Below are 24,398 nucleotides of genomic sequence, written 5' to 3' on the forward strand. Positions count from 1 at the left end.
TGAAATACTCCTGGGACCCCCTAACACTCTGAATGCCTCTTGAACACCTCTTAAACGCCCTTGAAACCCATTGAGAACCACTGGAATCTTTCTGAAGCCCACTGGAACACCCCTGGAACATCCCTGGAACGTCTTTGAAACCCCACGAAATGTACGGTTAGGTAAACTGAAAAAAAAAATCTAGCAGTCATGCTAACATCGTAGGTTATGCCAGTGTTCAACAATTGGATCATGGATGCATAATGATAGTGTGATAAGAAAAATATTTTTTTCAAATTAAATTACAATTAAAATGTTATTTTAAACAATGTTAAACTGTTAATGACATCCTTCCAGTACTTGTAACTATGGCGTGCCTTTGATATTTGTGGTAGATTTGCCCGCAAAGCTTAGTTCGTAACAGCAATTTCTTAAAATTATTCCTAAGAATTGTGCAGTTTTCGTGTCATCAGCGGTACAAAATTTTCAATCAATTTTTTTGACGAAAAATATGTATAATTTTGTAACTTAATTAGAGCAATATCGTGACCCACACGTATATGCATCTGCATCATACGTTTACGTTGGATGAAAATTACTTAAGTAAGATTTATAATAAAATATTCAGAAACTGTTCAACATTTGGGTAGTGTTCAACAATTAGCGAATTACCCTATTTTTAAGACTAACATTCTTCATGGAAAACATAGGTATCACACCTACGGATACTTTGAATAGTAAAAAAGTTATTGTTCCAACGATAAAGAGACCATATACGTTATTGTTGTTCATATGTAATTTTCAATTCACTAGGTAAGATTGACGTGCTCTACTACACTCGTCGTTTAAAAATAGATTTGTTATTCTACAAATACTTTTTTGGTTTCAGGATAGTATTTGGAGTTCATGCAAATGATTTCAAGCGAAAAAGCTGTATTTTATTTTTATTTATTACCTTTAGTTCACTGTTCTCACTTGCCCCAGTGCATTTCGCTATCTGGGGCAAGTGGGACCTATGAGAATAAACAAACACAATTGTATGGGTTCATCTCGCCTTGTCCAGCCTAAGATGAAATTAGCACGAAAGTCAATAAAAATTGACGCGTTAAGTAATCTACTGTTGAATTATACTTTATTACCTCTATTTAGATGATGAAATTCTTGTTAAAAATGGTAAAACCTTGGGTAAAACAAAAAAAAATCAAAAGCATGTTTTTTTATGTTTTTTTTTCTGAATATCTTCCATTTTTTTCACTTATCGCTGCATAATGCATTCTTCTGAGCATTCGAGAACCGTCCATAAAAAATTAAAATAGGGAAAAGGCCTTTTCAAAATTAATGATAAAAAAACATTATTTAATAATCGTAAGATTATGTAAGGGAGAAGATATTACTGAAAATCTTGAAACCCCAGATTTACTATTGGTGAGAATCATCAACTATATAATATAGAGACCAAGTTTCGAAATCTTTCGTCTCTTCACTACGGCGCTTTTTGTATAAAAAAATCAATTTATTTTGCATGAGCTGCTAAAGTTGATTCAACTTCCCCCAGCGATTCGTTATGTGTTACGTAATTTATGCATGATACCATAAACCTCTTCTTATTTTAATTTCTAAACATAGTCATTCATATAAGAGATTTATGATTTATGTTACCTTATTTTTTTCATCTTATATGCAGCCCTTTGAACAAATACTCTGAATAGGTCCCACTTGCCCCGTGAAACGCAGTAAATGAAGATCTTCTACACTTTTCATTATATGCATAATATATGGAATGTAAAAATTTTGAAACAGTTTTAATGCACGTTAATAAGTACAAATATATCAACAACGTCTTTTGTGTTCATTGGAATTATTAGAGAATTTGTGTTCTGAAACTTTTGGCATGACAAAACCAAATTAGCACTTTTTTAGGTCCCACTTGCCCCGGGGTACCTTACATAAGTAAACATTTAGCGACATTTGAACGTGAAATATATAATCTTCATTGATAGGGTGAGACATTTGCGTGAACACTCTGACATCCTACAATGTCTGAATGTCCCTGGAAAGTTCCAGCGTATTCCGAGAAAAAAAATTTAGGCAGGGATTCTGGGAAGAACTTGAAGTAATCCTGGAAAAATCTCTGAGAGAAATCCTAAGACAATCACAGCAAAAAGTCCCGAAAACAACTACGAGGAAAAGCCTGTAAAATCAAGGGAAGAATTTCATAAGAAATAATAATAATAACTCCTGTACAAATCCCAAAAGGAACTCTGAGAAAACCCCTAAAAATATATTGACCACAAAGAGACGAACCAACCAAGGGCTGAAAGTCTCTACAATAAAGCTAAATCAATCAATCAATCTTGAGACGCGGATAAGCTCTAAAAAACCCTGAGCGACATCCCGGGAGCATCACTGGAAGTAATCTTCCAAGATAAATTCCGGCAGAGACTCTGAAGGACAGCCTCTCTAGGGCTAGTAATCATCATCGAACTACGACCCAATGATTCAAAAAGAAGATAGTTTTCGATAGAGTCACTCAGTACATTTATATATCTATGAAAAAAGAAGCTCATTGTTATCTGTAAAGACATTTTTGGAAGTTTATCAAGATAAATTTGTTTAGATTTATTGATAAGATCCCTATTAGAGTATCGTGTCGAATCCCCATTTTTGGTGGAATATTGCTGTTGGCAAAGGGTCTGCTGAAGAGCAATTGTAAAACTTTTTGATGATAAGGCTTGGAGTATTTTGGATGAGTTATTGGGTGAAATTCCTAGATATAAATAAGACTGTGCACCCTAACTGTTGATCAATACCTTCGATTGTTTTTTTTAGTATCTATAATGGCGATTTATAGGATTTAAAATTTAACCATATCGTATCGATATCCGGTTATTACATTAAAATACAAATGTGTGTGCCCCAATAGAACACGATCAATGAAGTACTAGATTTGTCGTAATGTGCTGAACTTGTGTATTGTGAGTTCTGCATTTAAATGGTTCAAACTTTCGACTCATCCGGGTATCCCTGGCAATACACATCATTTTCATGCACTGCTAGTGTCAATTCTTTTGTGAGCATGTGCCACCACTCATGGTGCAATTCAACGGCATTCACTCTTTCTGCTATGTTGCCTTGTGTCCCTTATAACTACATACACAATATCACCCAGAAAATAACAGTTCATAAAGGGAAGCCCAATCATCGCCAGCTTGCGCCCACCGTTTGTGTTCGTTTTCATTCACAATCCTTCTGAGCGTACTTATTACTCCGTCAAAGTATTTACCTTGCACCCGTTCTGTGTTTGAAGTTGAGCCCTAACGTATCGGAAATGGCCTTATTGGATTTACTCGCTCGCGATTTTGCATAACCAATTTGCTGCCGTCGTGACTGTGTGGTGCTTGTCGTAACTTGATATTATAAAAATAACTGAAAAGCTAATAATCCACCGTCGCCCAGCTCTCTCGAGCCAACAACATGGAAGTCAAATGGAAATAGAATGTTCCTCAAGATTGCGGAAAATTACATCCCATCAGGCTGCTAATTTAGCGAAGGAGGTTCCAGGTGGGTGTTTTGCATCGTACATTTATTGGCAGTTGCTCGAAGAAAAAATATCTCCATTACCTGTAGCGATTTTGGCATTAGTCACCCCCCAATTAGCGGCCATTTAGAGAGCCGTTCCCCGTGCAAAAATTAGTCACCCTTTTCAGCGGATTGTCGCCACATCGTTTGCGCTGAAATTCTTGCGACGACGTCGTTTGATCCGGAAAATTTACACCCTGTCAGCCGCCGAGAGACGCGAGAGAAATGTCGAAAAATATCCAACACGTCACATGGCTCATATCATATCTCGAACGTTATCGTTTTTTTTTATTTTCTTTCTTCCAACCCATTGTTAGAAAGACAAATCATGAAAATTTTCTTCAAAGTTCTCCCAGTCACCCTCTGTTCTTCTCAACGATTAAAACAAGAAAAGACGGATAGGTGTTGGTGGCATCATACGACGCCTATTTTCTACGTTTTCGTAACAAGAAGGATGAAGCATAAAGAGCAACATGCGAACAGCATAGCAACATAGTGAGTAAGGCAGCATGGCAACAAACAACGATAATTGAGTGCCTTATGTGTAGTAGAGTGTAGTTGCTCGCGACTGTTGTAGTATGAATCAGAGACATGTGCTTTTCGAGTGAGTTCCTGGAGGTTGTTGTAGTAGTGTAAGTTTGTTTACACTTTGATGGGTTTAATTTGGCGCGGTTTTGCACGTAACGATATGTTTACAGTTGGGCATGATATGATTTGGACATAAAGAACACCGTGGAAAGTTCAATCGGGTGGGGTAAAATGAAACAGCGAGTTAACTTAATGTTACCTAACGATGAATGCCTTAACACATATTTAATCTAATAATGTTTTGGTAATCCATATCAATATAATATTATCGTGCTTGAGAAGTTTGCACTTCCCAGCAGCCCTGTTGTTCTTCAGCCCTCTAATGGCTGTCTTGACCTCGTCTAGCGTTATAGGTTGCACTGTCCTTCGTCGTCGATTTGAATTCTGTCTGTTGCTCTTCCATTTCCACCGTCCAAAAAATCCTCAAAGTGCTCTCTCCACCTGGCAGCCAACATTGTTTCTTCTGTCAGGAAGTTTCCATCTCGGACAATACACATTTCGGGAGAAGGCGCTGTCCATCTCCGTACGCCATTGGCAGTTCCGTAAAACTTCCGCATATCCTTCTGTTCCATACTCTTTTGTGCCTGAGTAATCACATTTTTCTCGTGCTCTCTTTTTGCGGTGGATTCGTTTTTCGGCTATTCTTGCTTCCCTATATCGCTCGCTGCTCTGCCGGATTCCCGACACCAACATCCGGCTTCTGGCAACATCCTTCGCCGCCACACACCATTCTCCTGCAAACCATAAAGATTTTTTTTATCTGTATTAACGAGATTTTTAGCCCTAGACTAGTTCATCTCGGGACCCACGCTTCACTTCCCTTCCGAAGGAAGAACTCACATTTTGAGAGTTTGTCGGAATTGGGATTCGATCCCAGGTCCTCGGCGTGATAGTCAAGTGTTCTAACCATCACACCAGGTCCGCTCCTCACCATAAAGATCATCGTTAGCGCTCGTCGCTCAAAAGCTCTCAAGTCTGGTCCTCCTCGAGCATGGTTCATATCTTGTATCAGCATTGGACCACCGGTCTGGCTAGTGTCCGGTACATAGTACATTTTGTGCGTTGAATCTTTTTAACCGCAGTTTCTTCTGGATCTGGAACCTCTCCCTAAATAGTAGTCATAACTTTCACAGATCCTCACGGTGTTATCAGCTAAAATATTCAAATAATTTAATACTAGGCTCAATAATTGTAAATTCAAACCGAAACTTTCGCGTTTGGGTCCTAGAAAGTAGATGTTCTTGAGTGAAGATATTATTGAAAAAGTCATAAAGAATTAACCATTCAACATTATTTTGTTGATACTTAGTAGTCGACTCCCAGATAGTTGTATCAGGGTCAGTGAAGAGAATTGTCAGACAAAAGAGGCACAAAACAAGCAACAAAGAAGGTGTGACGATTACTCTTTATCCCTACTGGTAACAGATAATGACATGATCTCGAAATTTTTTGTTGCAGACAAAACGGAAGCTGAATTTGTTGCGTACTTTTCAACTCGTGAATTATCAATTATTGCTAACCCAAAGTCGAAACTGTTTGATGATAGAGCTTCCCCAGAGTTGCAGTGTTTACCGACTCGAAGTTACCGTTCGAAAATCGCAATGCAAGGCTTAAAAATCTCTAAACTCGTGGTGTACGATGTTAATCCCATTATTTTCAAGTTGGGACAAACTTATGTCGCATGGGTTTGTTTGTCGCAACAATTACAGGTTGCGACATTGTCATTATTGTTGCGCGATGGTTGAATTTTGATTCACTGATCAGGGTATTTACTACCAGAAAAAAAAAATCCGGGAATACCCAGGGAAATGTACCGATCAAATTCGATTTGGTAATACAAAATATTTTGCATGTTTCGTTAATTTAGATGTTGATTGACCGATAAATTTGTTTTGGTTAAATTGGCTTTGATTGGTTAAAAAATATATTTCCATGCTTGATGGTTTGCAGTCAAAAAAGCCCAAAATCGCATATTTTGCCCTATAATTTGAGGTATAGCTCAAAATTGTGACGTGCTGGAGCAAATCTGATCCCGGATTCAGCGGTCCAAAATCTGTCAGAGACACATAAGTTTGCTCTTGAGCAGTGGCGTCTCGTAACCTCACTTTTTACCTGTTCAACGACCCCAAAAATTGTATTTATGGAGAATTCAGGATCAGAGTCAAATTAAAAATGGGCGGAAACGGCTATTCTCGTCATTTCCTACAAATTACAAGCCAATTTAAAGAGAATAATCAAGAATTTGCATTCGTTGAACAGGTAGAGTTGAGGTTAGGGAATCGCCACTGCTCTTGAGACAGACCAAAAGTTATTTTTGTTACGCTGTGTTACCTACATCCAGTGATTTCTTCACTAATTGCGTCTGAGAATTCCCAAAGGAATTTCCTGAAGAATGCCTATAAAACTCTCTGGAAGATTCCCACAGGATGGATATCAGGTCCTGAATAACTCCCTGAGGGAACATCTGAAGAATTCTTACAAGGAACTAGTGAAGGATTTGAATTTAGAACTTCTGGAGGATCTCCAGAAAGAACTCCTTGAAGATTCCCAGAATTAACTCTAGGTGAGCTCCCAGAAGGAACTTGTGGATAACTACCAGAGATAACTCCCGGAGGATTCCCAGAAGAAAGTCCTTAAAAGATTCCCACATGGAATTTATAATGGATATCCTGGAGGAAGCACAACAAGAATGAAAAATTCAGGAATTCCTAAAAAAAACCGAAAAATTCCCAGAGGGAACTTTTAAAGGATTCTCACAAGGAAATTGTGGAGGATGTTCATTTAGTATTTCTGGAGAATTTCCAGAAAGAACTCCTTGAAGTTCGCCAGAATTAACTCCAGAAGAGCTCTCAGAAGGGGGATTTTAGAAGGAAATTCAGGATGATTTACAATGATAACTCCTGGAGGAATCTCAGAAGGAATGGTTGAAGGATTATCAGTAAGAACTCATGCATGATTCCAGAATGAATAACTGGAGTATACTCTGAAGAAATTAGTGGAGTATAAGCAGTAGCCCAAGCAACACGACTTGTTGCTAACCCAGTAACAGCAACCTTAGTGCAATTTATTCACTGTCCGTATTACGGACGACAGAACACAATTGCTTCTTCTTTGAAACCCAAAAAGTGCAGATTCTGAATTCTTATGTAACATAAACGAGGAGGAATGATAAAAAAGTTGGGAAAAGATTTTGTCCAGACTCGAACCATGGACACCAGGAGTATTATCTACTCACCTTACATACTACACCAAAAGCTCTGTGAGAGAATCGATGGTCAACACACCATAAAAGCTACTGAAGTTACTTGTTACTTTATTGCACCTTCTCTTGTCACAAGTTAGAGAACTGTCAAAATGAAAAGACGCTCAAGTTTTCTGTAACGCATATGGAACCTAATCTGAACAAACAAACCAGAGTTAGATGTTTCATGCATGTTACATAACACATTTAATGTAAGCTGACTGTATTATCACTTGCGAGCAATACGTAAGCTCCGCCTCCACAGATCGATGTCAAACACGTGGTAATTTGTGATTTCTATGAAACAAAGCCGCAACTTTACGGATTTCGGAGTTTAAATGCAACTCAATTGACAAGATGGAAGTTTCGTGTGCTTCTAGTGCAACTCATTTAGACCAAAGCATAGAAAGCCACAATCTGCATGATGTTGCAGGTGCTGCTTGGGAGGAAGTTCTGGAGAATTTCCAGAGGAAACTTCTGAATGACTGTCTGAAGGAATCCTTGAAGGATTCCCAGATATAAGTCTAGAGGGTTCTCAAGTGATCCTTTAGGTTTTACATAATGAACCCCTGGTGGATTCTCTGAAAGAACTATTGAAGTATAACCAAGATAAAATTCTGGAGGATTTCCCGAGAAATTTCCTAGAACATTCTCAGAAAAAAAAACTTAAAATTTTCAGACGTAAGTCACAGAAGTTCCTTGGATTCTCAGAAGGAAGTCTTAAAGGATTCCCAGTGGGGATTCTTAAAGGATTTACAGTAGAAACTCCTGCAAGATTCCCAGAATTCCAAGAAAACACGTGGATGATTATCTGAAGCAATTCTTGGAGGATATCGAGTAGAAACTTCTGAAGGATTCACAGCGAAAACTCCGGGAGGATTCCCAAAAGCAATACTCGATGGATTCTCATACGATAGTCCAGGTAGATTCTCAGAAGAAAATCCTGGAGGATTAACAGAAGGAAATATTGAAGTTTCCGGGTAAGAACTCCTGCAGGATTCTCAGTATGAATACGTGGAGGATTTCCGGAAGGGATTCTTCTCAACTCTTGCAAGATTCCCAAAACGAACACGTGGATGATTATCTGAAGGAATTCTTGGAGGATACCGAGTAAATACTTCACCTCGAGGGTTCTCTGAAGACAGCCCTGCAGGATTCCCAGAAGATAGTTCTTAAGGATTGCCAGTAGGAACTTTCTAAAGGAATAAACACCTTACTCGTTGAAGAAATTTTTAGATAATACCCAGTAACAACTTCTGTAGGATTTCTAGAGGAAACTCTTGGAGGACTCTGAGAAGGAACTCTTGAATGGTTGCTCGACGAAAGTTCTGGAAAATGTCCAGATAATGGTCCTGGAGGATTCCTAGAAGAAATTCCCGGAAGATTCCCAGTAGGAACCCCAACAGAATTCCCAGGATTTACAGAGGAAACTCCTGGGGCAAAAGAAATCTTTGAGTGATTCTCAAACAGATGTCCTGGAGAAATTCCAGAAGAAATTTTTGAAGAAAAAAAAACAGTAAAAGTCTTATGAAAGCAGGAAAAGCAGGAATTCCAGTAAACGATTCTGGAGGGACACCATCGTAAATAATAAATAAATTATGAGCAAACTTATGCATGAATTCCCAAACGTACTTCTACAAACATCCCCAAACGAACTATTGCTGGATACACAGAAGAAACTCCAGCAGGAATCCTAGAGGAAACAAAATTATATACATTTTTTTTTCAATTCAATTCAATTCAAAATTATTAAAGATTATTCAATTATAGGGTGTACAGAAGCACTGCACTTTTTGTACTCTAATGAACGTAATTTTCCTCTAAAGAGACAAAAAGCACTGTTAGGGGTTGTTGTTGTGGTGTTACAATGACTGTTTAAATAGTAGTAAGCTATAGCTTTTACTTCCTAAAGATACCTGTCTAGATTGTTCTTTACATACCTTTTCAAGTTTTTCTTAAATATAACTACAGATTCAGAATTTCTTACAGTAATGGGCAAATTATTATAAATGCGAGGTCCCATTCATTGCTGTGAACCTTCTTCTACCTATCTCAGAAGTAAAATTAGAGGAAACGATACGATCTAAATTGCGAGTTTCATATTGATGTGTTACATTTTGCAATTTAATAGACACGGACACGTTTAGTACTTCCAGTGAGCTATTCGCTCTTTGAAGGAAGCACGACACTAGACAACGGACTAGCATGCAACGCCCAGTGGCACAGCCGAAAACTTTTCCTGACAGCTGCGGCGGGAATCGAACCCGCGCTCCTAGCATGATGCGACTAAATGCTTGGTGACACTAGCCGCACGACCACGAAGCCACAATATTATGATGTACACCGTGTCCAATATGTTCTCATACAAAATCAAATTGAATTCATTTCACATCTGTAATTAGGATTATCAAAGTAAATATATTAATTGAAAGGCAAACTAACACTGATCAAATGTAGCATATGTTTTGGAATTATTTGTCCTTTATCCTTGTCTGCTGATCGCTTATGTGTCGTAAGTTCATTTCAGCTGGCACGCACGTTTTTTCATTGGTATTTCGTCTCATTTTAACGAGTAATGGTTTTAAGTTGAAACAAATTAGGTTCCTGTCCTCACCATTGCTAGTAGCAACTATGACCAGAAGAAAAAAAACATGAGACTCTGTATTGGTGAAGTACGAATCCGTTTTATTTTGTACAAAAAGAAACGTGTATTGAACAAAAATGTCCATTTACCTGTTTTAATGAGATTTGTTGTGTTAAATAAGTATGGCTGCATCTTATCGTGTTGATTCACACTGTTCTTACTTCTTAAACATGCTTGTATCCCTATTGTGGTAAATTTGGTTCAAAATTTACTTTTTATGATGTTTATTTTTGATATAACGGTTATTTTCAAGGAAATCGGCCCAAATTGAGCATACTTGCAAATTTCTTACCATATCATCACTAAAATTGTATTATTTTATCCTTAGTATATTCATTTGGTACAATACTGGGTATAAAAATTCAAAATTTAATCTTATGGGTTCTATCTAGCTATGTAGATTGAAACACTTTTCGAACATTTTTCTTGCGTGCCGGAGCAAACAGATTTCAGAAAATGGAAGTGTACTGTTAGGCTTATAGAAACTAATAGAAAATAAAGTTATTCTAAACCGTATGCTTTATTTAATCAGTATTATGTAGCCTTTCAATACATACATTTATTTTGAAAATATGAATCACAGATGTGAAATAAAATTATATTTTCTAAATTTGTATTTTGTATGAGAACTTATTGGACACGGTGTACAGGGGATAGACAAAATGATCGGGACAGGCAAAATTTCCACTTTTCAAAAAATGTCCAATTCGCTGTAACTTTTTGATAAGCGCATCAAATATTCTCAAATTTTCACTGTAAGTTGATCAACTAGTTGTGTATTAGTGGACAAAATTTGGAAAAGATCGGGCTGTTCTGCACGAAGTTATAAGCATTTTAGAAAAAGCTAGAATTATCCGATAGCCAACTTTGAGCTGTTATATCTTCGGATTCAACGAACCGAATGCAATGAAATTTTGTCCATAAATGACTCATATAAGGCCGTTACAAATATTTTTTTCATTTTTTGTCCCACCACTCTTTGGCTGGTCGAGGGGGGGGGGGATAAAAATAATAAAGCATTTAATTTGAAAAATATTAAAAACTCATCTGATTTGTTAAAGAATTTTGAGCAAGACCCGAAATTTTGATAAATATTTTTTTATTTGCCCCCTCAAAATGCAAAATCCTGCCAAAAATTTTTGAAGGGGGGGGGGACAAAAAGTCAAAATAAAATTTGTATCAGCCTAATGAGCTCTGAAAAACGTTTGACACAACTTGAAGTTATTACCGAGAGAAAAAGTTATAGCGATTTCATTAATTTTATGATTTTTTAGTAAATTGGTCTATTTTTAATATGCATCCCATTACTTTTTCAATGAATTGTAGGCTATGTTGTTACTTTCTTTCAAAACATATAAATAAACTATAATAAGCATCTTGAATTTTAAAACGATGTTGAAATTTAAGAAAATTTGGTGTTTTATTAGAAAAATAATCTAATCATTATAATTTTCTTCCGTGTTAATAATTTTTAGTTATGTCAAAAGTTTTTCGAAGCTCATTATATAAGTCATAAATGGTCAAAATTTCATTGCATTCGGTTCATTAAATCCGGAGATATAACAGTTCAAAGTTGACTATCGGATAATTTTACCTTTTTTAGAATAACTTTATAACTTCGTGCAGAATCGTTCGACCTTTTCCGAATTTAGTTCACTGATACACAAATAGTTGATTAGCTTACAGTGAAAATTTGAGATTTTTTTTAGAGAAAGGAAAATTTTGCCTGTCCCGATCATTTTGTCTATCCCCTGTATATCCTGAATATGTATGATTCTATGAATTATTATTGATGTTTGATATTTGTGCAAGGCGCTGATTGGAACTATGTTATGGCCCAAACTGTTGAACAAGTTTATTGTAGGATGCAGTGGCGTCGCGTAACCTCACTTTTTACCTGTGCACCGACCCTAAAACTTGCAATTGCAGGGGATTTATGATCAAAATCGAAATAGAGATGAGTGAAAGCAGCTATTCTCGTCATTTTCTAATTATTACAAGCAAATTTGTTCAAATAATGCAAGCATTTATACTTGGTGCACAGGTAAAAAGTGAGGTTACGCGACGCCACTAGTAGGATGGAGGAACGGAAGTCGGTAAATTGCTTTAATACATCGATGTTGCTGAATTTGCAAGCCTCTTAGCTGATGTTTTCCTACCAAACCCCATACACAAGACGCGTATTAGTAACGACTATTTATAAATGCATAATAAATTTTCAAAAGCACATGTTGAGGAAGATAGTATGATAGTTTCTTTAGCATACCGCACATTGGCGCGCAACTCTGAACACTTTTTATATGTTCGTTCCATGACAGCGTAGAATCGACAATAATACCTAAATGTTTGAAAGAATCAACTTCTTCAATTTCTATATTCCTAATCAGAAGTTGAGAATATGTCGAAACGATTGTATAAAACCCTCGGCATAACACATGAACTTTGTTTTTGTGGCATTTAGTGATAGCAAGTTGTTTTCTAAGTATTCACTAACAATATTTAAGTCCTCTTGCATCATGGAAACAATTTCTTGAGGAGTTTGGCCGGCATAAGAAAAAACAGAATCGTCCGCAAAAAGCCTAGGAACTCCATTCAACTGTATGTAGGTTACTCAGATCATTCACATATATATTTAAAAAACAGAAGCGGTCCTAGGGTGCTGCCCTGCGGCACTCCGATTACAACACTGCGCTCACTACTCCGATGTCCGTTGATAATGACAGTCTGTTTCCGATTTTGCAGATAGCTGGAGAACAAGGTGTTGGGAAGACCTCGAATTCCACAAGATTCAAGTTTTTTTCAAAAGAATCACATGATCTATTGTATCGAAAGCTTTCGACAGATCCAAGAACAAGCAGCCAGCAAAACGGTTTTTTTTTTCGATCAATTGTATCGGACAGTTCATCTACCAATTCAAGTACTGCTGTCTGACTCGAAGAACCCTTGCGGAAACCGTATTGTTTCGCATAAAAGAAACTGTTCATAACCAGGAATTCCAGAAGACGTCTCGTGAGCAGCTGTTCAATCACCTTGTTGATCGCAGGCAGTACAGAGATGGGACGATAGTTACTTATTTTTTTCTTATCTCCGTTTTTGAACACCGGATAAACAACTGCCGTCTTGAGGCAATCGGGGTATTCTCCAGAGGTGGCAGAATCGTTAAATGCATCAGCAATAATAGTCGACAAAACAGCTCGATGGTGTTTTAAAGCAGAAATCGGCAATCCATCAAATCCGGTTGCTTTGGAACTATCTAGATTTGAAATTATAGTCAACACTTCATTTGCAGTTGCAGGATTTAGGAAGAAACTGTTTGGCACCTCCCGGATAGTGCCATGAAGATTGATGTTATTGGACGACGATAGTTTTTCAGCTAGTTGATTCCCAATTGACGTGAAATATTCGTTGAAGATGTTGGAGATCCGCGCAGCATCGGAAACATTCCTATCGTCGATATTGAGCACGATCTCATGACCTCATGGTGGGTGCCCAATAGACCGTTAATGCGCTTCCAAAGTTCTTTGGGACTTCTGGCATTCAGAAATTGGTTGTAATACTCCTTCTTAGCTTTCCTTTTCGCAACAGCATGTTTTTTTGCTTGTTTCAAAATTTTACCAAGTCGTTCGTCAGTACGGTTCCTTTTCCACTCTTTAGAGCAGTATCCCTCGCATGACATAGTATTTTCATATCGTAGCTGAACCAAGGACATCCATCCTTTTTGAGCCTAACGTGCATAGTTTTATGGTAGTATTAGAGTTCCGTAACTCAACATACTTTGCAGCAGCCAAAGAAAGCCTCTCGTTGGGGCTCACATTGCCCCAGTTGTACGTTGTCAGGAATTCACTGAACTGTCTATCAACAACTTGGTAGTGGGTAATAGACTTTGTCAGAGTACGCTTGCGGTTGATGACAACATTGGGCTTCAGAGAAGTCAGTACATACATTCTATTTAGGTCCTCCACACGTGAAATGGCATAATCAAGGATGTTGTTACTATGTGGTCTGGATATGAAAGTGTTTGTAACTACCATTCCACAGGACTGCAGAAGGTCCAAGTATTCTTCTGATCCACGAGATTCACAGTTGATTGCCACGTTCATATCACCAAGAATAAATACTCGCTCGGAGAGGTTTGACGACGACATAATTTGTTCCAAGATTGTCGAAAAGTGGTTGAAATCGAAGTCTGGGGGCGGTATATTCCATGAAGAACCCAGGAGAAATTGTTCACCTGCAGATTTAAACTGATTTGATGATAGCCATCCAAAGCAATGTTGCTTATAACATCGTAGGTAATGCCGTTTCTCACGAAGATAGCCAATCCACCAGCAGAATTGGTACGGCATTAGTAAATACTGGAAAGGCATCGTACACAAATTACGTAACGCTATAGGGGGAGGGGGAGTACAGCGTAGCGTTACGAGCCATACAAAGCGTTACAAGGGGGAGGGGGGTGTAAAATTGCCGATTTTAGCGTTACGTAATTTGTGTACCATGCCAAAATCCATTCAGATTGTAGAACTTTTATAAAATTTGGGCTAATTTTTGAATTATGTATAACCTTTTGGAATTTCCCTTCTAGGAAAACCTGGAAAACCTCAACCTTACAGTTTAGGTCGAAATACGTATCTGTCAAAGGATGCAAATTCTTAGTGGAATTAAAAGGAACAGTACTTAACACGATTTTCTTTTTACTCATATTCCGAAACCCAATACTTCAGCAAATCGCATTCAGTCACGAGCATTCTCGGTCGAAACACCTTCGCAGTCAAGCCAAGATGATCCATCGCAAAGGTATTCCGAAATTGACAGTCTCGATTAAAAAAAAGTAGCGAAAAAACAACACCATTAATTCATCTGACACCGGCCGCTCTTGCTGTGCCGTGCCGTGTGTGTTTCTGTGGAATTTCCACAAAAATATCATTTTTACCATCCACCAACGCAAACAAAGAAGAAATTGGCACAGTGGTATGGAAACTGGACAAATATGTAAAAGTGTTACAAAGTGGTTAGAAACTATTAACTATTCATAACATGAAACTTGTTTTACCGAGATGGAATGCGAAGGTTTGATACATTTTTAATCAGATAATCTTTCAGAGTAACAACAACTCTAAATAATCTCAAAATATTGAGAAATTTTTTTTTTTTTTCATTAAAATGAATCTTGAAATTCAAATGCATGTCTAAATATACATAATGGCAAACGACTAATTCGATTTAACTAAGCATTTTGTTTAATCTAGGATTTTACGGAAGGATTTATTTTGAAAAACTTATTGAAAAAATATCGTATGTACGTACGAGCCATTTGAGAATTTTGATTTATGTGGTTTTGGTCTCATTTGCACCTCTGAGCAACGGTATGCAACGTGCACCGTGGAAAAACAGGCGCGTAAGTGCTCTTGATTTTTCATCCCGCTTGGCTCGGTAAAGAAGTCACAGTCAGAGGTCGGCGACGATCGCCAGGCGTTAGGTTGTGCCGCGCGCCGCCGCGTTTTCCTACAATTTGCTAATCTGACGAAGGTGAAGGTGGTGGTGGGATGCTGACGAGCGGAAAATACCAAACATTCATCACGCAGCCGGGCCAGACAAACGGAATCATCATCGCGTGGTTTTTGTCGGTAGGTACCTACTGCTCTCTGGTTCGATGACGACGATGGCTTGGTGGACGTCCATAATGCGAAACCTTTCTCTAGTCTGCTAATTATTTTTAGCTACTATTCTGAACGGATTGTTACCAAGCGATGATGAGTGTTTAAGTGATGACATCGCCCTCAACCGGGTCGAATTACTTCCGTGCGCCGCGTAGGGGAACTAAGTTCATGATCAAGATATTTTAGAATATTTTGAAAATGTTTCACACGCATTTTGTTGTGTTTTGTTTAGCATGGCCGGGGAAACCGCGTGTATCGTATGAAGCACGATGTCAGTTGAAATTAAAAGGTTAATTTCATTAGATGTCGTACAGATTTTTTATGACCCATGATCTAATGTAACCAAGAGCTATCGTAGGAAAAACGATATTTTAGTCTGACAACTTTGATTGATTGATTGTGTCATCAAACATTATTTTTTGCAATAGATACATGTCGTATCTTTCTTGTATTGACATCTAAAAATAATCTACACATTTATATATCACATTTGGACAGTAGGCATTCGCCAAAATGATGTACGCAACCGGACTGTCTTTGCGTAACACTATTCCGCTGGTCAACTTGTTCCAGAGATGGGTCAGAACGTGACCGGATATCCTGTCCAGGACTTCTGCTGTATGCTCTACCTCGAAGTAACTCGTGTGGTGTGGGTACGTCACTTGAAAGAACGTCTCAGGAGGAAGGACACTTATCTGTCCGCCACATTTTGCTCGCGTCATGTCCCATACGTTGGTAACGTTGCAGATTTTGCGCATGACCCGCGTCACCATAGCCGGTCCATTGGCCGCCCATACCGAACCATTGAATGTGTTCGCGATTTCACTGCAAATAAAAAAAAATGTTATCTATAGCACAGCATCGGTAGTTCCGGGTACTAACTTCAAAAAAGCTTCCGCCACCATATGTCCGTAGCCAGTCGCTTGCAGATTGATCACTCCATTTGCAATGTAACCGTCCCCTTCGGATCCGAGATAGTTGCGTGGTAGGTCGTTCAAGGAATCCATTACGACCACATCAGAGTCCAGATAAGTACCCCCGTATTTGTATAATGTGAGCAATCTCAGAACATCTGAGGTGTGTTCTACGATAAAGCTGGAGTTCCGAAGGGTGTTATCTCGGAAGAACTTTTCTAGTGGAGTGCCAACCGCGAATGTAGCCATATTCAAACGCCTAAAATAGACGTTGGAATAAAACAGCAGTGGAAACATGTGGGCACTGCTCTGGAAATTGAACGTATTGGCCGATGTGAACAGGACGAACACACTCCAGTCAGGGTTAGCCCTAGCGGCAGATTCTATTGCACACGCTTGACGAGCTGTCAGCCTCGCTATATCATCCTTAATTATAGTGGAAATTACAAAAAAGATATTTTTCTCAGGTTGTATCTCTCGTTCATTGCTTTGTATATCCGGCATCCGAAACACACCCGGTTTACTATCACTTGTCACCCACGGTCGGTACGTTTTTGTTCTTCGAGATGTAGTTGACCAATCCCTCGAAACACTAGTCATCTCACTGACTGTATTCATTTTTATAATTGATTTTCTTTGATCCACAAATCGATTAGCAATCTCGTTTTGTATCGATTCAAATTTAATGCACACTATTACTAGAGTGAGAACTAAAGCAAACATAAAGATATTTCTTTTTCTTGCAACCATCTTAACCGAAGGTAGCATATAACTAACCGTACTGAGTTGAATCGAAGTCGTCTGCAGCATGTCATTTGGCTACCAAAACATTCTAATGTCGATGATTGATATCCGTGCAGTCGAATTTCTATCCATCTAATGGGCAATAAAAACCCCTATCAATACTGTACAAGTGCCATTAGAACTTCATATAAAGGGTTATTGCACGACTTTTCTCCACAGTACAAACCGAAAGAAGCGTTACTGATAACGTTAATGATGATATCTAGCGATATCAACTGCGACGCATGCCAGATTAGTGGCTTCCAAAGCAAACGTTGTGACGCATATGCGAGGAATGCCATACAATGCATTTTTAATTTATTAAATACAGTTTTTATTAAAGTTGCACAGACCAAATATGCCCTTCATCAATGACTATGCCACTGATTACTCATCACCATATTTTTTCAAGTTACACATGAGTTACGATAAACCCAAAAACAGCATAAATGGACCGTGATCCGCAACCTTTAAATGCTTGAGAACCTATGCCAGAGCCAGTACAAGTTCCGTGACAGATGTCCGATATCGGACGCCAGAAATATAACGCCAAACTTTTTTCGCGAAATGGTTTGTAGGTAGCTATTCGATAAAAATACGCCGGTTCCTTGATATTTGCCACAGACATACAGTATTGCACTAGAGTACCTGTTAGACTGACCCATTACATTGAACAGTAACAACTAGAAGTAGTTTGATTGATTGATCACAGAACTTTCCCACTTTCTTCGTTAGCTTATTAGCTGTTGTCACACGATTGATTAGCTACGACGCGACGCGCCACTCCACGCGTTCGTGCGTGATGGATTGGAGTGGGGCGGCATGGGCGGTACGTTTTTTATCAAGTGTAGACAGAAAACATGCTGACTCGATTTACTTTTTTGACAACTTTTACAGGCATTTACATGTCTTGATTCTTGAATTCTTTGGGGAATCTCTGAAGGAACTGCTGGAACAACTTCTGAAAGAATCCATGGAACAACTTTTGGAAAAATCCCTGTTTTAATTTCTGAAGTAATTGTAGGAGTTTTGAAGAAGTCTCTAAAGATATTTCCGGAAGTTTCACTGAAGAAATTTCAGAAGGAATAAAAAAATCGGAAGAAAATTCAAAATGAATTCCTGAAATTATTTCTGAAAAAAACAGGAACATTTTAAGAATCCATAGATGGTTTTAAAAACACCTGGAAACCCCTGATGGAGTACCAAAACTTCGTGAGATATTTTAGGAATAAAAATCCTGGAGAAATCTCCTAATAAAAATCCTAAACCATTTTTAATGTATTTCCTGGAACATTCCAGAGAGAAATTCCTAGAGGTACGCTTGGAGGAAATCCTGAAGAAATTTCTGAGAAAATACATACCCGGCAGAATTTCTGATGAAATCTCTGTGTGAATTTCTGCAAGAATCTCTGCCAGAATTTCTTCCGGGCTTTTCATAAGAATCCTATAAGAATCTGTAAATGCATCAGTTGAAAATTTTTCTGATGAAATCATTGGAGGATTTTCTAAGACTTTCTTAAGAAATTCGTGGAGCGATTTCTGGAAGAGAAATGTCTTGAAGAAATATCCAAAGGAATGTGAAGAAATCTTCGGAACTTTCTGGATAATCTCTTGTAGAATTTGTAAAGCAATCCTTGGAGAAAATTCTTTAGAAAGCATCCAAGAAAATTTTGAAGCAGTTTTGAATTTCTGATTCTCAATGTATTCGAAAGTTCATGGAACTTTCTGCAAAAATTCGTAGATGAATTTCTGGAACAATCCTTGCAAGATTTTTTGAAAGGAATTTAAAGTATTTTCTAAAGGAATACTTCCAACATTTTTGGAAGCTATCCGTGCAATACTTTCTTAAAAAGTTCTTGGAGAAATTCTTGGTGGAAATTCTTAAGTCTAAAAGAATCCCTAGAAGATTTTGAAAGTGACCGGGAAGGCAAGAAAAACGGGAAAATCTGAAATTCCATTTTAAGGGGCATTTCTCCATGGAACCGGATGTCAAAAAACAGAGTAGGCATGCAGGACGATGTTTGCCGGGACTGCTAGTTTATAATAAAAGCCATGGGAGATTTTCTGAAAGAATCCCGCGAAAAAAATGTGGAGGAACCCCTAGGGCAGTTTCTATAGGAATCCCTGCAGAAAATTCCCGAATGGATCTTAAGTCTCGCTGGAGAAATTTCTGAAGATACCCCAGGAAAATTTTCTGACGGAAATTCAGATCGAAAAAAAACCTGCAGCAATTTTTAAAGCAAACCTCGGAGAAAGTTTTGGAATAAATCATTGGAAGATCTTTAGAGAGAATGCTTAAATGAATTTCCGAAGGACTGTTCGAAAAAAAAACTAGAAAAGGTCAGAAAAAATAAGATAAATCTCTATAGAATTTTCTAAAAAAATGCTTGGAGGAATTTCTGCAGAAACTCATACACAACCTACACAACTTTTTGTAAAACTAACTAACTATTACTACAACCGCATAACTCGGAAGAAGGGGAAATTATCGATTGAAATAACACCAGTCACATTTTGTGTAATTGAGGTGACCCCTATAGCCAAAGCGGTTAATGCGCGGGAATTCAGAAAGACCACGCTGAGGGTGACCGGTTCCATTCTCGGTCAGTCCAAGAACTTTTCGTGATGTAAATTATTATGACTTTGTTCCGGATACAATGTCTGTTTGATCGCCACATAGAAAAAAAATGGTCATTGGTAAAGGAAGCTCTCAGTTAATAAACTGTGGAAGTGGTCATAGAACACTAATCTGAGAAGCGGGCTTCTCAGTTCTAGTTGAGATGTTACGTCAAGGAGAGGATTTGTAATTTTGGTATACATAATTATTCTCTTGGCTAAGCCCGAACTTATAACTCATTTCATGCGTTAATGCACTTGCCTTTTGCGATTTCAGCCTTATGTAACGATTCTATAATTTCAGCCTTTCGTGTTCAGCCCCTTATGTGCATTCAGCCTTATGTAGTTCAGCCTTATATGTTCATCCCAAGTTTACATGAGTGTGAATTTATATCTTTTCATATAACCGTGCCCCAGGCTAATGTATAGCCAAAAGCCCCTTATCTACGTTTTGCTAGTGACTAATCGTGCACTAATCTATGGACGCGAAACGAGAGGCAAATTCATACGTCTGTTTGAATGTATCGTATTGGAAAAGAATCAAAATAAAAATTGAATGTCGTTGCGTTCCACGCTGTTTTTAAATATTTTTGACGTAATATTCTGCCTTTCGTAAGCAGAGTTCATTGTAAGCCAAGTTAGTGCTGTTCCCTTGTGCTATTTTGCAACTTTTATTCCGTTAAACAGTTGTTGAAAGACCCTCCTAGGATAAACATGTGGTAGAATTACCCCCTGGGACAGTTTTACCACGAGGCTGGGCGTTTTTCCCATGCCCTTCGGCTTCAAAGGGTTAAAGCTTCCATAGTCGCCTATCCAAAGACAATGTTCGCATGCAATAACTCTGTAATGAATAAGTAAATTTGCAATCGACTTTTTCGTGTATGTTTATTATTTGTGCCAAATTTCATAAAAATCCATGCATTATGTACTATTTACTGTGGCTAAAAAAAACGTTCTTTTAAATGTCAAACTAGACATTTTTACCATTTTACTTATTTCGAGCTTTTCATTATTCTTTCGTTTTTCGAGTTTGGAAAAAGTCTTGCGATCGGAATACCATGCGCTATTATTCCATAAAAAAAGTTTTTTTTCACCCTATTTTGAAATTTCGTAAGCATTACGATACTTATAGACATTTTTTTCCAAAACTTCATTAACTAAGAGCTTTTTCTGGCCAATGATTGTTTTGCACGATACCGTCTACCACTGGTTGTTTGAACGATAACTCATGCAAACGCGGTTGCAAGTCGGTTCATTTTTAATTTGAATATATATTATCTAGTAACCCTACACGCACCCCTGCTAACCTTATTTGCTGTTTTGTATTGGTTCTGCCAGGGATGGGATCATTCATTTGCAATCATTTACATTCACTTGCTGTTAATTCGCTTCAGAAACATTGTAGCAAAAATCAATATATGGAACACTTTTTCGGTTTTGTTTCACCTGAAACTTTGTAGAAAAGTGTCAATAATAAAGTCAACAGAAGGCAGCAAACGCAACTCTCCACGGCGTGAATGTAATTTACATTCACGGCGTGAAGAGTTGCTTTCACAGCTCGCTCACGACTTTGGTATGCGTGTGCGACCCTAATGTTATTCGACAAACTTTCTGGTCTTGCGGAATACCTGTGCTTACTAGAAACGCATTTTACTTCCTATGACTGCCCTCTATGCATCTTTTTCTTCCTCTTGATGCAACGTCCCAACTGGGAGAGAGACTGTTTCTCAGATTAGTGTTCTATCAGCACATCTACAGTTGTTAACTGAGAGCTTCCTCTGCCAATGTATAATTTGCATGTGTGTATCGTGTGGCAGATACTCTATGTCTAAGAAAGTCAAGGAAATTTCCTTTACGAACAATTCCTGGACCGGCCGCGAATCGAACCCGTCACCCTCAGCATGGTCATGCTGAACACCCACCGCCTTTGCAGCTTTGACTATGTGGGCACTATGATGCATGCATGTCCTCTACGCACGTATCGAATTATTTTCGGTTGATTCTTCTTCACCTGTTCGAATCAAGCGTGTCTTGTTATCGCAAGCAATTAATGTCACTGATAGACAGCGCTACATGCAGATTGACGGCGGCTACACTTTATCTTTTGGTGTGACATTCTTCAGGTTCGGTAGTCACATCAAGGTCATGCATCCGTACACATCGAATGCAGTGCGAATCGATTATTTCGGTTCCGTGTTTTAATTGTAATGATGAAACAAAACCAGAACAACCTGAGCGTCCTGTTGGTAGTCCTGATGGTGCTAGTTATCTACGTAGTGTATGTGATAGTGCAAGACGACCAACCGGGCGAATTGTTGGTTCAAAGCTTACAAAAGGAACTTCGAACCATTAATGAGCCTATTCTAAAGTCAGACCCTTCTGTATTCACGGACAAGGATATCTACCATTTGATCGATATCCAGTCGAATGAAGAACTTCTCAAACAAGGAAGGAACATTTTCTTCATATTGACAACGCTCACCAATAACGGAACAATCCAACTCACTCCGCGGCAAGCTTGTGCTATTGAATCGGCGGCCCGTGCTAATCCGGATTGGAAAGTGTTCCCATTGTTCGTTTTCGCCAAGTGGTTCAACGTTTCCAGTGACCCATTCATACCTTCATTGCTGCGGTTCTGCAACATTCGGCTGCGACACGTGAACCTTGAAACGTTTGCCGTTGGTAGTCCTGTGGAGAAGCTGTTCACAGAGGGTGCTCTAAGCAAATCCAGCTTCATAGTTGAGCATACGGCGGACGTTCTACGATTGCTCACGTTGTACAAATACGGAGGAACATACCTGGACACGGATGTGGTAGTTCGCAGAACCCTGAACATTCTGCAGCCTAATTATCTTGGCTCTGAAGGAAGCGGCTACGTAGCGAATGGTGTGATCAATCTAGAAACCACCGGCTACGGACACGAATTTGCCGAAGCCTGTCTCAAGTATACATTATGTACAATTTTCAGCTGAGCACCTCAGTGTTTTAACATGCCAATTATGTTTTACAGAGATTTAGCTCTCAATTTCGATGGGACTCGGTGGGCTGCCAACGGGCCCTTTATGGTTACTCGAAACCTACAGAAGTTCTGTAACACAACGGAGGTCGTAAACATGAATCGGCAGCAGTGTGGAAATCAGCTGACGGTCTATCCACCGGACGTTTTCTACCGGATACGGTATCCGCATCACGATTGGTTCTTCTACCCGGAACGATCGGTAGAAGTGATGAAAGCCATTGAGAATGACGTGCTCGTCCACATGTGGAACAAGGCCACGAGCGGGATTCAGCTGCTGGTTACCAGTAGTGCGGCATACATACAACTGGCGAATAAGTTTTGTCCGAATGTGCTTTTGAACACTAAGGAAAACTTCTAACCCGGATCTAATTTTATTTCGATAAGAGACCCACATGGGCAGCCAGCCTTTCAAACCAACACAAACATGCGTACAGATGGTACAAAGTATTTCGTTTTGCGAATGCATAAGACAGCATCGAACGGGTTTTGCTGATAGGGTGCGAGGTGCGATAATGTTGTGATTGGTAAAATGATACCAAGTGGGAGTGCTAGTAGAGTTTGTCGAACCAAACAGGACTTTCGTCTAGCAAATAACAAGAATGATTGATTTTTTGAATATCGACGTGTTTCTTCAAGGGTTTGCATTGTCATGTTGGCGTATGCTTGATTTCTTTTTAGCAATTTCCAGTCTTATTTGCACGAGGCTCGTCTTTTATCGCTCGATATCACATAACTGATAATAGGAAATTAATTACTGCTATTAAGCGTGCGTAAGCGTAAAAAACGAAAAAAACTCGAGATTTACACCGGCTGACAAAAATGAGAACTAATATGTCTAGGCTTGATTTTATCTAAACGTAGATTTATCTAAAAAAAAACGTCAACCTAATTTAATTAAAAAAACACAGTTTTTGCATTACTTATTCTGTAATTACTATGTAATAATGACCGGTTTGATATACTGGTTTGAATATTCTCAATCTCAACAGAGATATTTGGATTTACATAATTTCAGGTATCCGCATGTCACATATTTCCATGTTTAGATAAGTTATCTATGTATCCTGAGCAAAAACAAAACTCCGAACAATAAACTTACTTATAATTAAAAGAAAATTTCCCTAGAAATTCGGAAACCTAGAACCAGTTTCATTATTAACCTTCTAGTGATCACGCTGTTGTATTCTGTACAACACGTTGAAAAAATCTCGCTTTTTGTATTCAGCATTAGCAGGGTGCTGGCGGTGGTAGTCAACTGCGCGACTGACGGAAGGTTAAAAGCGATTTTTATCTAATTTAATACTTGGACGTTTGTCTCATTTTTGCATTTTTGTTGGAAATGTACTCATGAAACAAGATTAATGCTATCAATACGGCA

At 38.5% G+C, this 24,398-nt stretch overlaps 3 protein-coding genes across 5 annotated transcripts in view; 2 read left to right on the plus strand and 1 right to left on the minus strand.

Annotated features, from left to right (window-relative positions):
- Positions 1–24,398, plus strand: part of LOC109427916 (tubulin monoglutamylase TTLL4) — a 176,775-nt gene that overhangs the window by 129,868 nt on the left and 22,509 nt on the right. The gene's annotated exons all lie outside the window — the stretch shown is intronic.
- LOC109427927 (lactosylceramide 4-alpha-galactosyltransferase-like) lies at positions 15,656–17,787 on the minus strand. The gene is made up of 2 exons (XM_062854899.1): positions 16,571–17,787; positions 15,656–16,513 (listed from the first exon to the last, which is right to left on the minus strand). Exons 1-2 carry the CDS (start codon positions 17,410–17,412, stop codon positions 16,147–16,149), a joined length of 1,209 nt encoding a protein of 402 aa, XP_062710883.1. The 5' UTR covers positions 17,413–17,787; the 3' UTR covers positions 15,656–16,146.
- On the plus strand, positions 21,924–23,849 carry LOC109427936 (lactosylceramide 4-alpha-galactosyltransferase). The gene is made up of 2 exons (XM_019703588.3): positions 21,924–22,945; positions 23,012–23,849. Exons 1-2 carry the CDS (start codon positions 22,209–22,211, stop codon positions 23,376–23,378), a joined length of 1,104 nt encoding a protein of 367 aa, XP_019559133.3. The 5' UTR covers positions 21,924–22,208; the 3' UTR covers positions 23,379–23,849.

This window comes from Aedes albopictus, chromosome 2 (assembly GCF_035046485.1).
Source record: "Aedes albopictus strain Foshan chromosome 2, AalbF5, whole genome shotgun sequence".
NCBI classification, from domain to species: domain Eukaryota; kingdom Metazoa; phylum Arthropoda; class Insecta; order Diptera; family Culicidae; genus Aedes; species Aedes albopictus.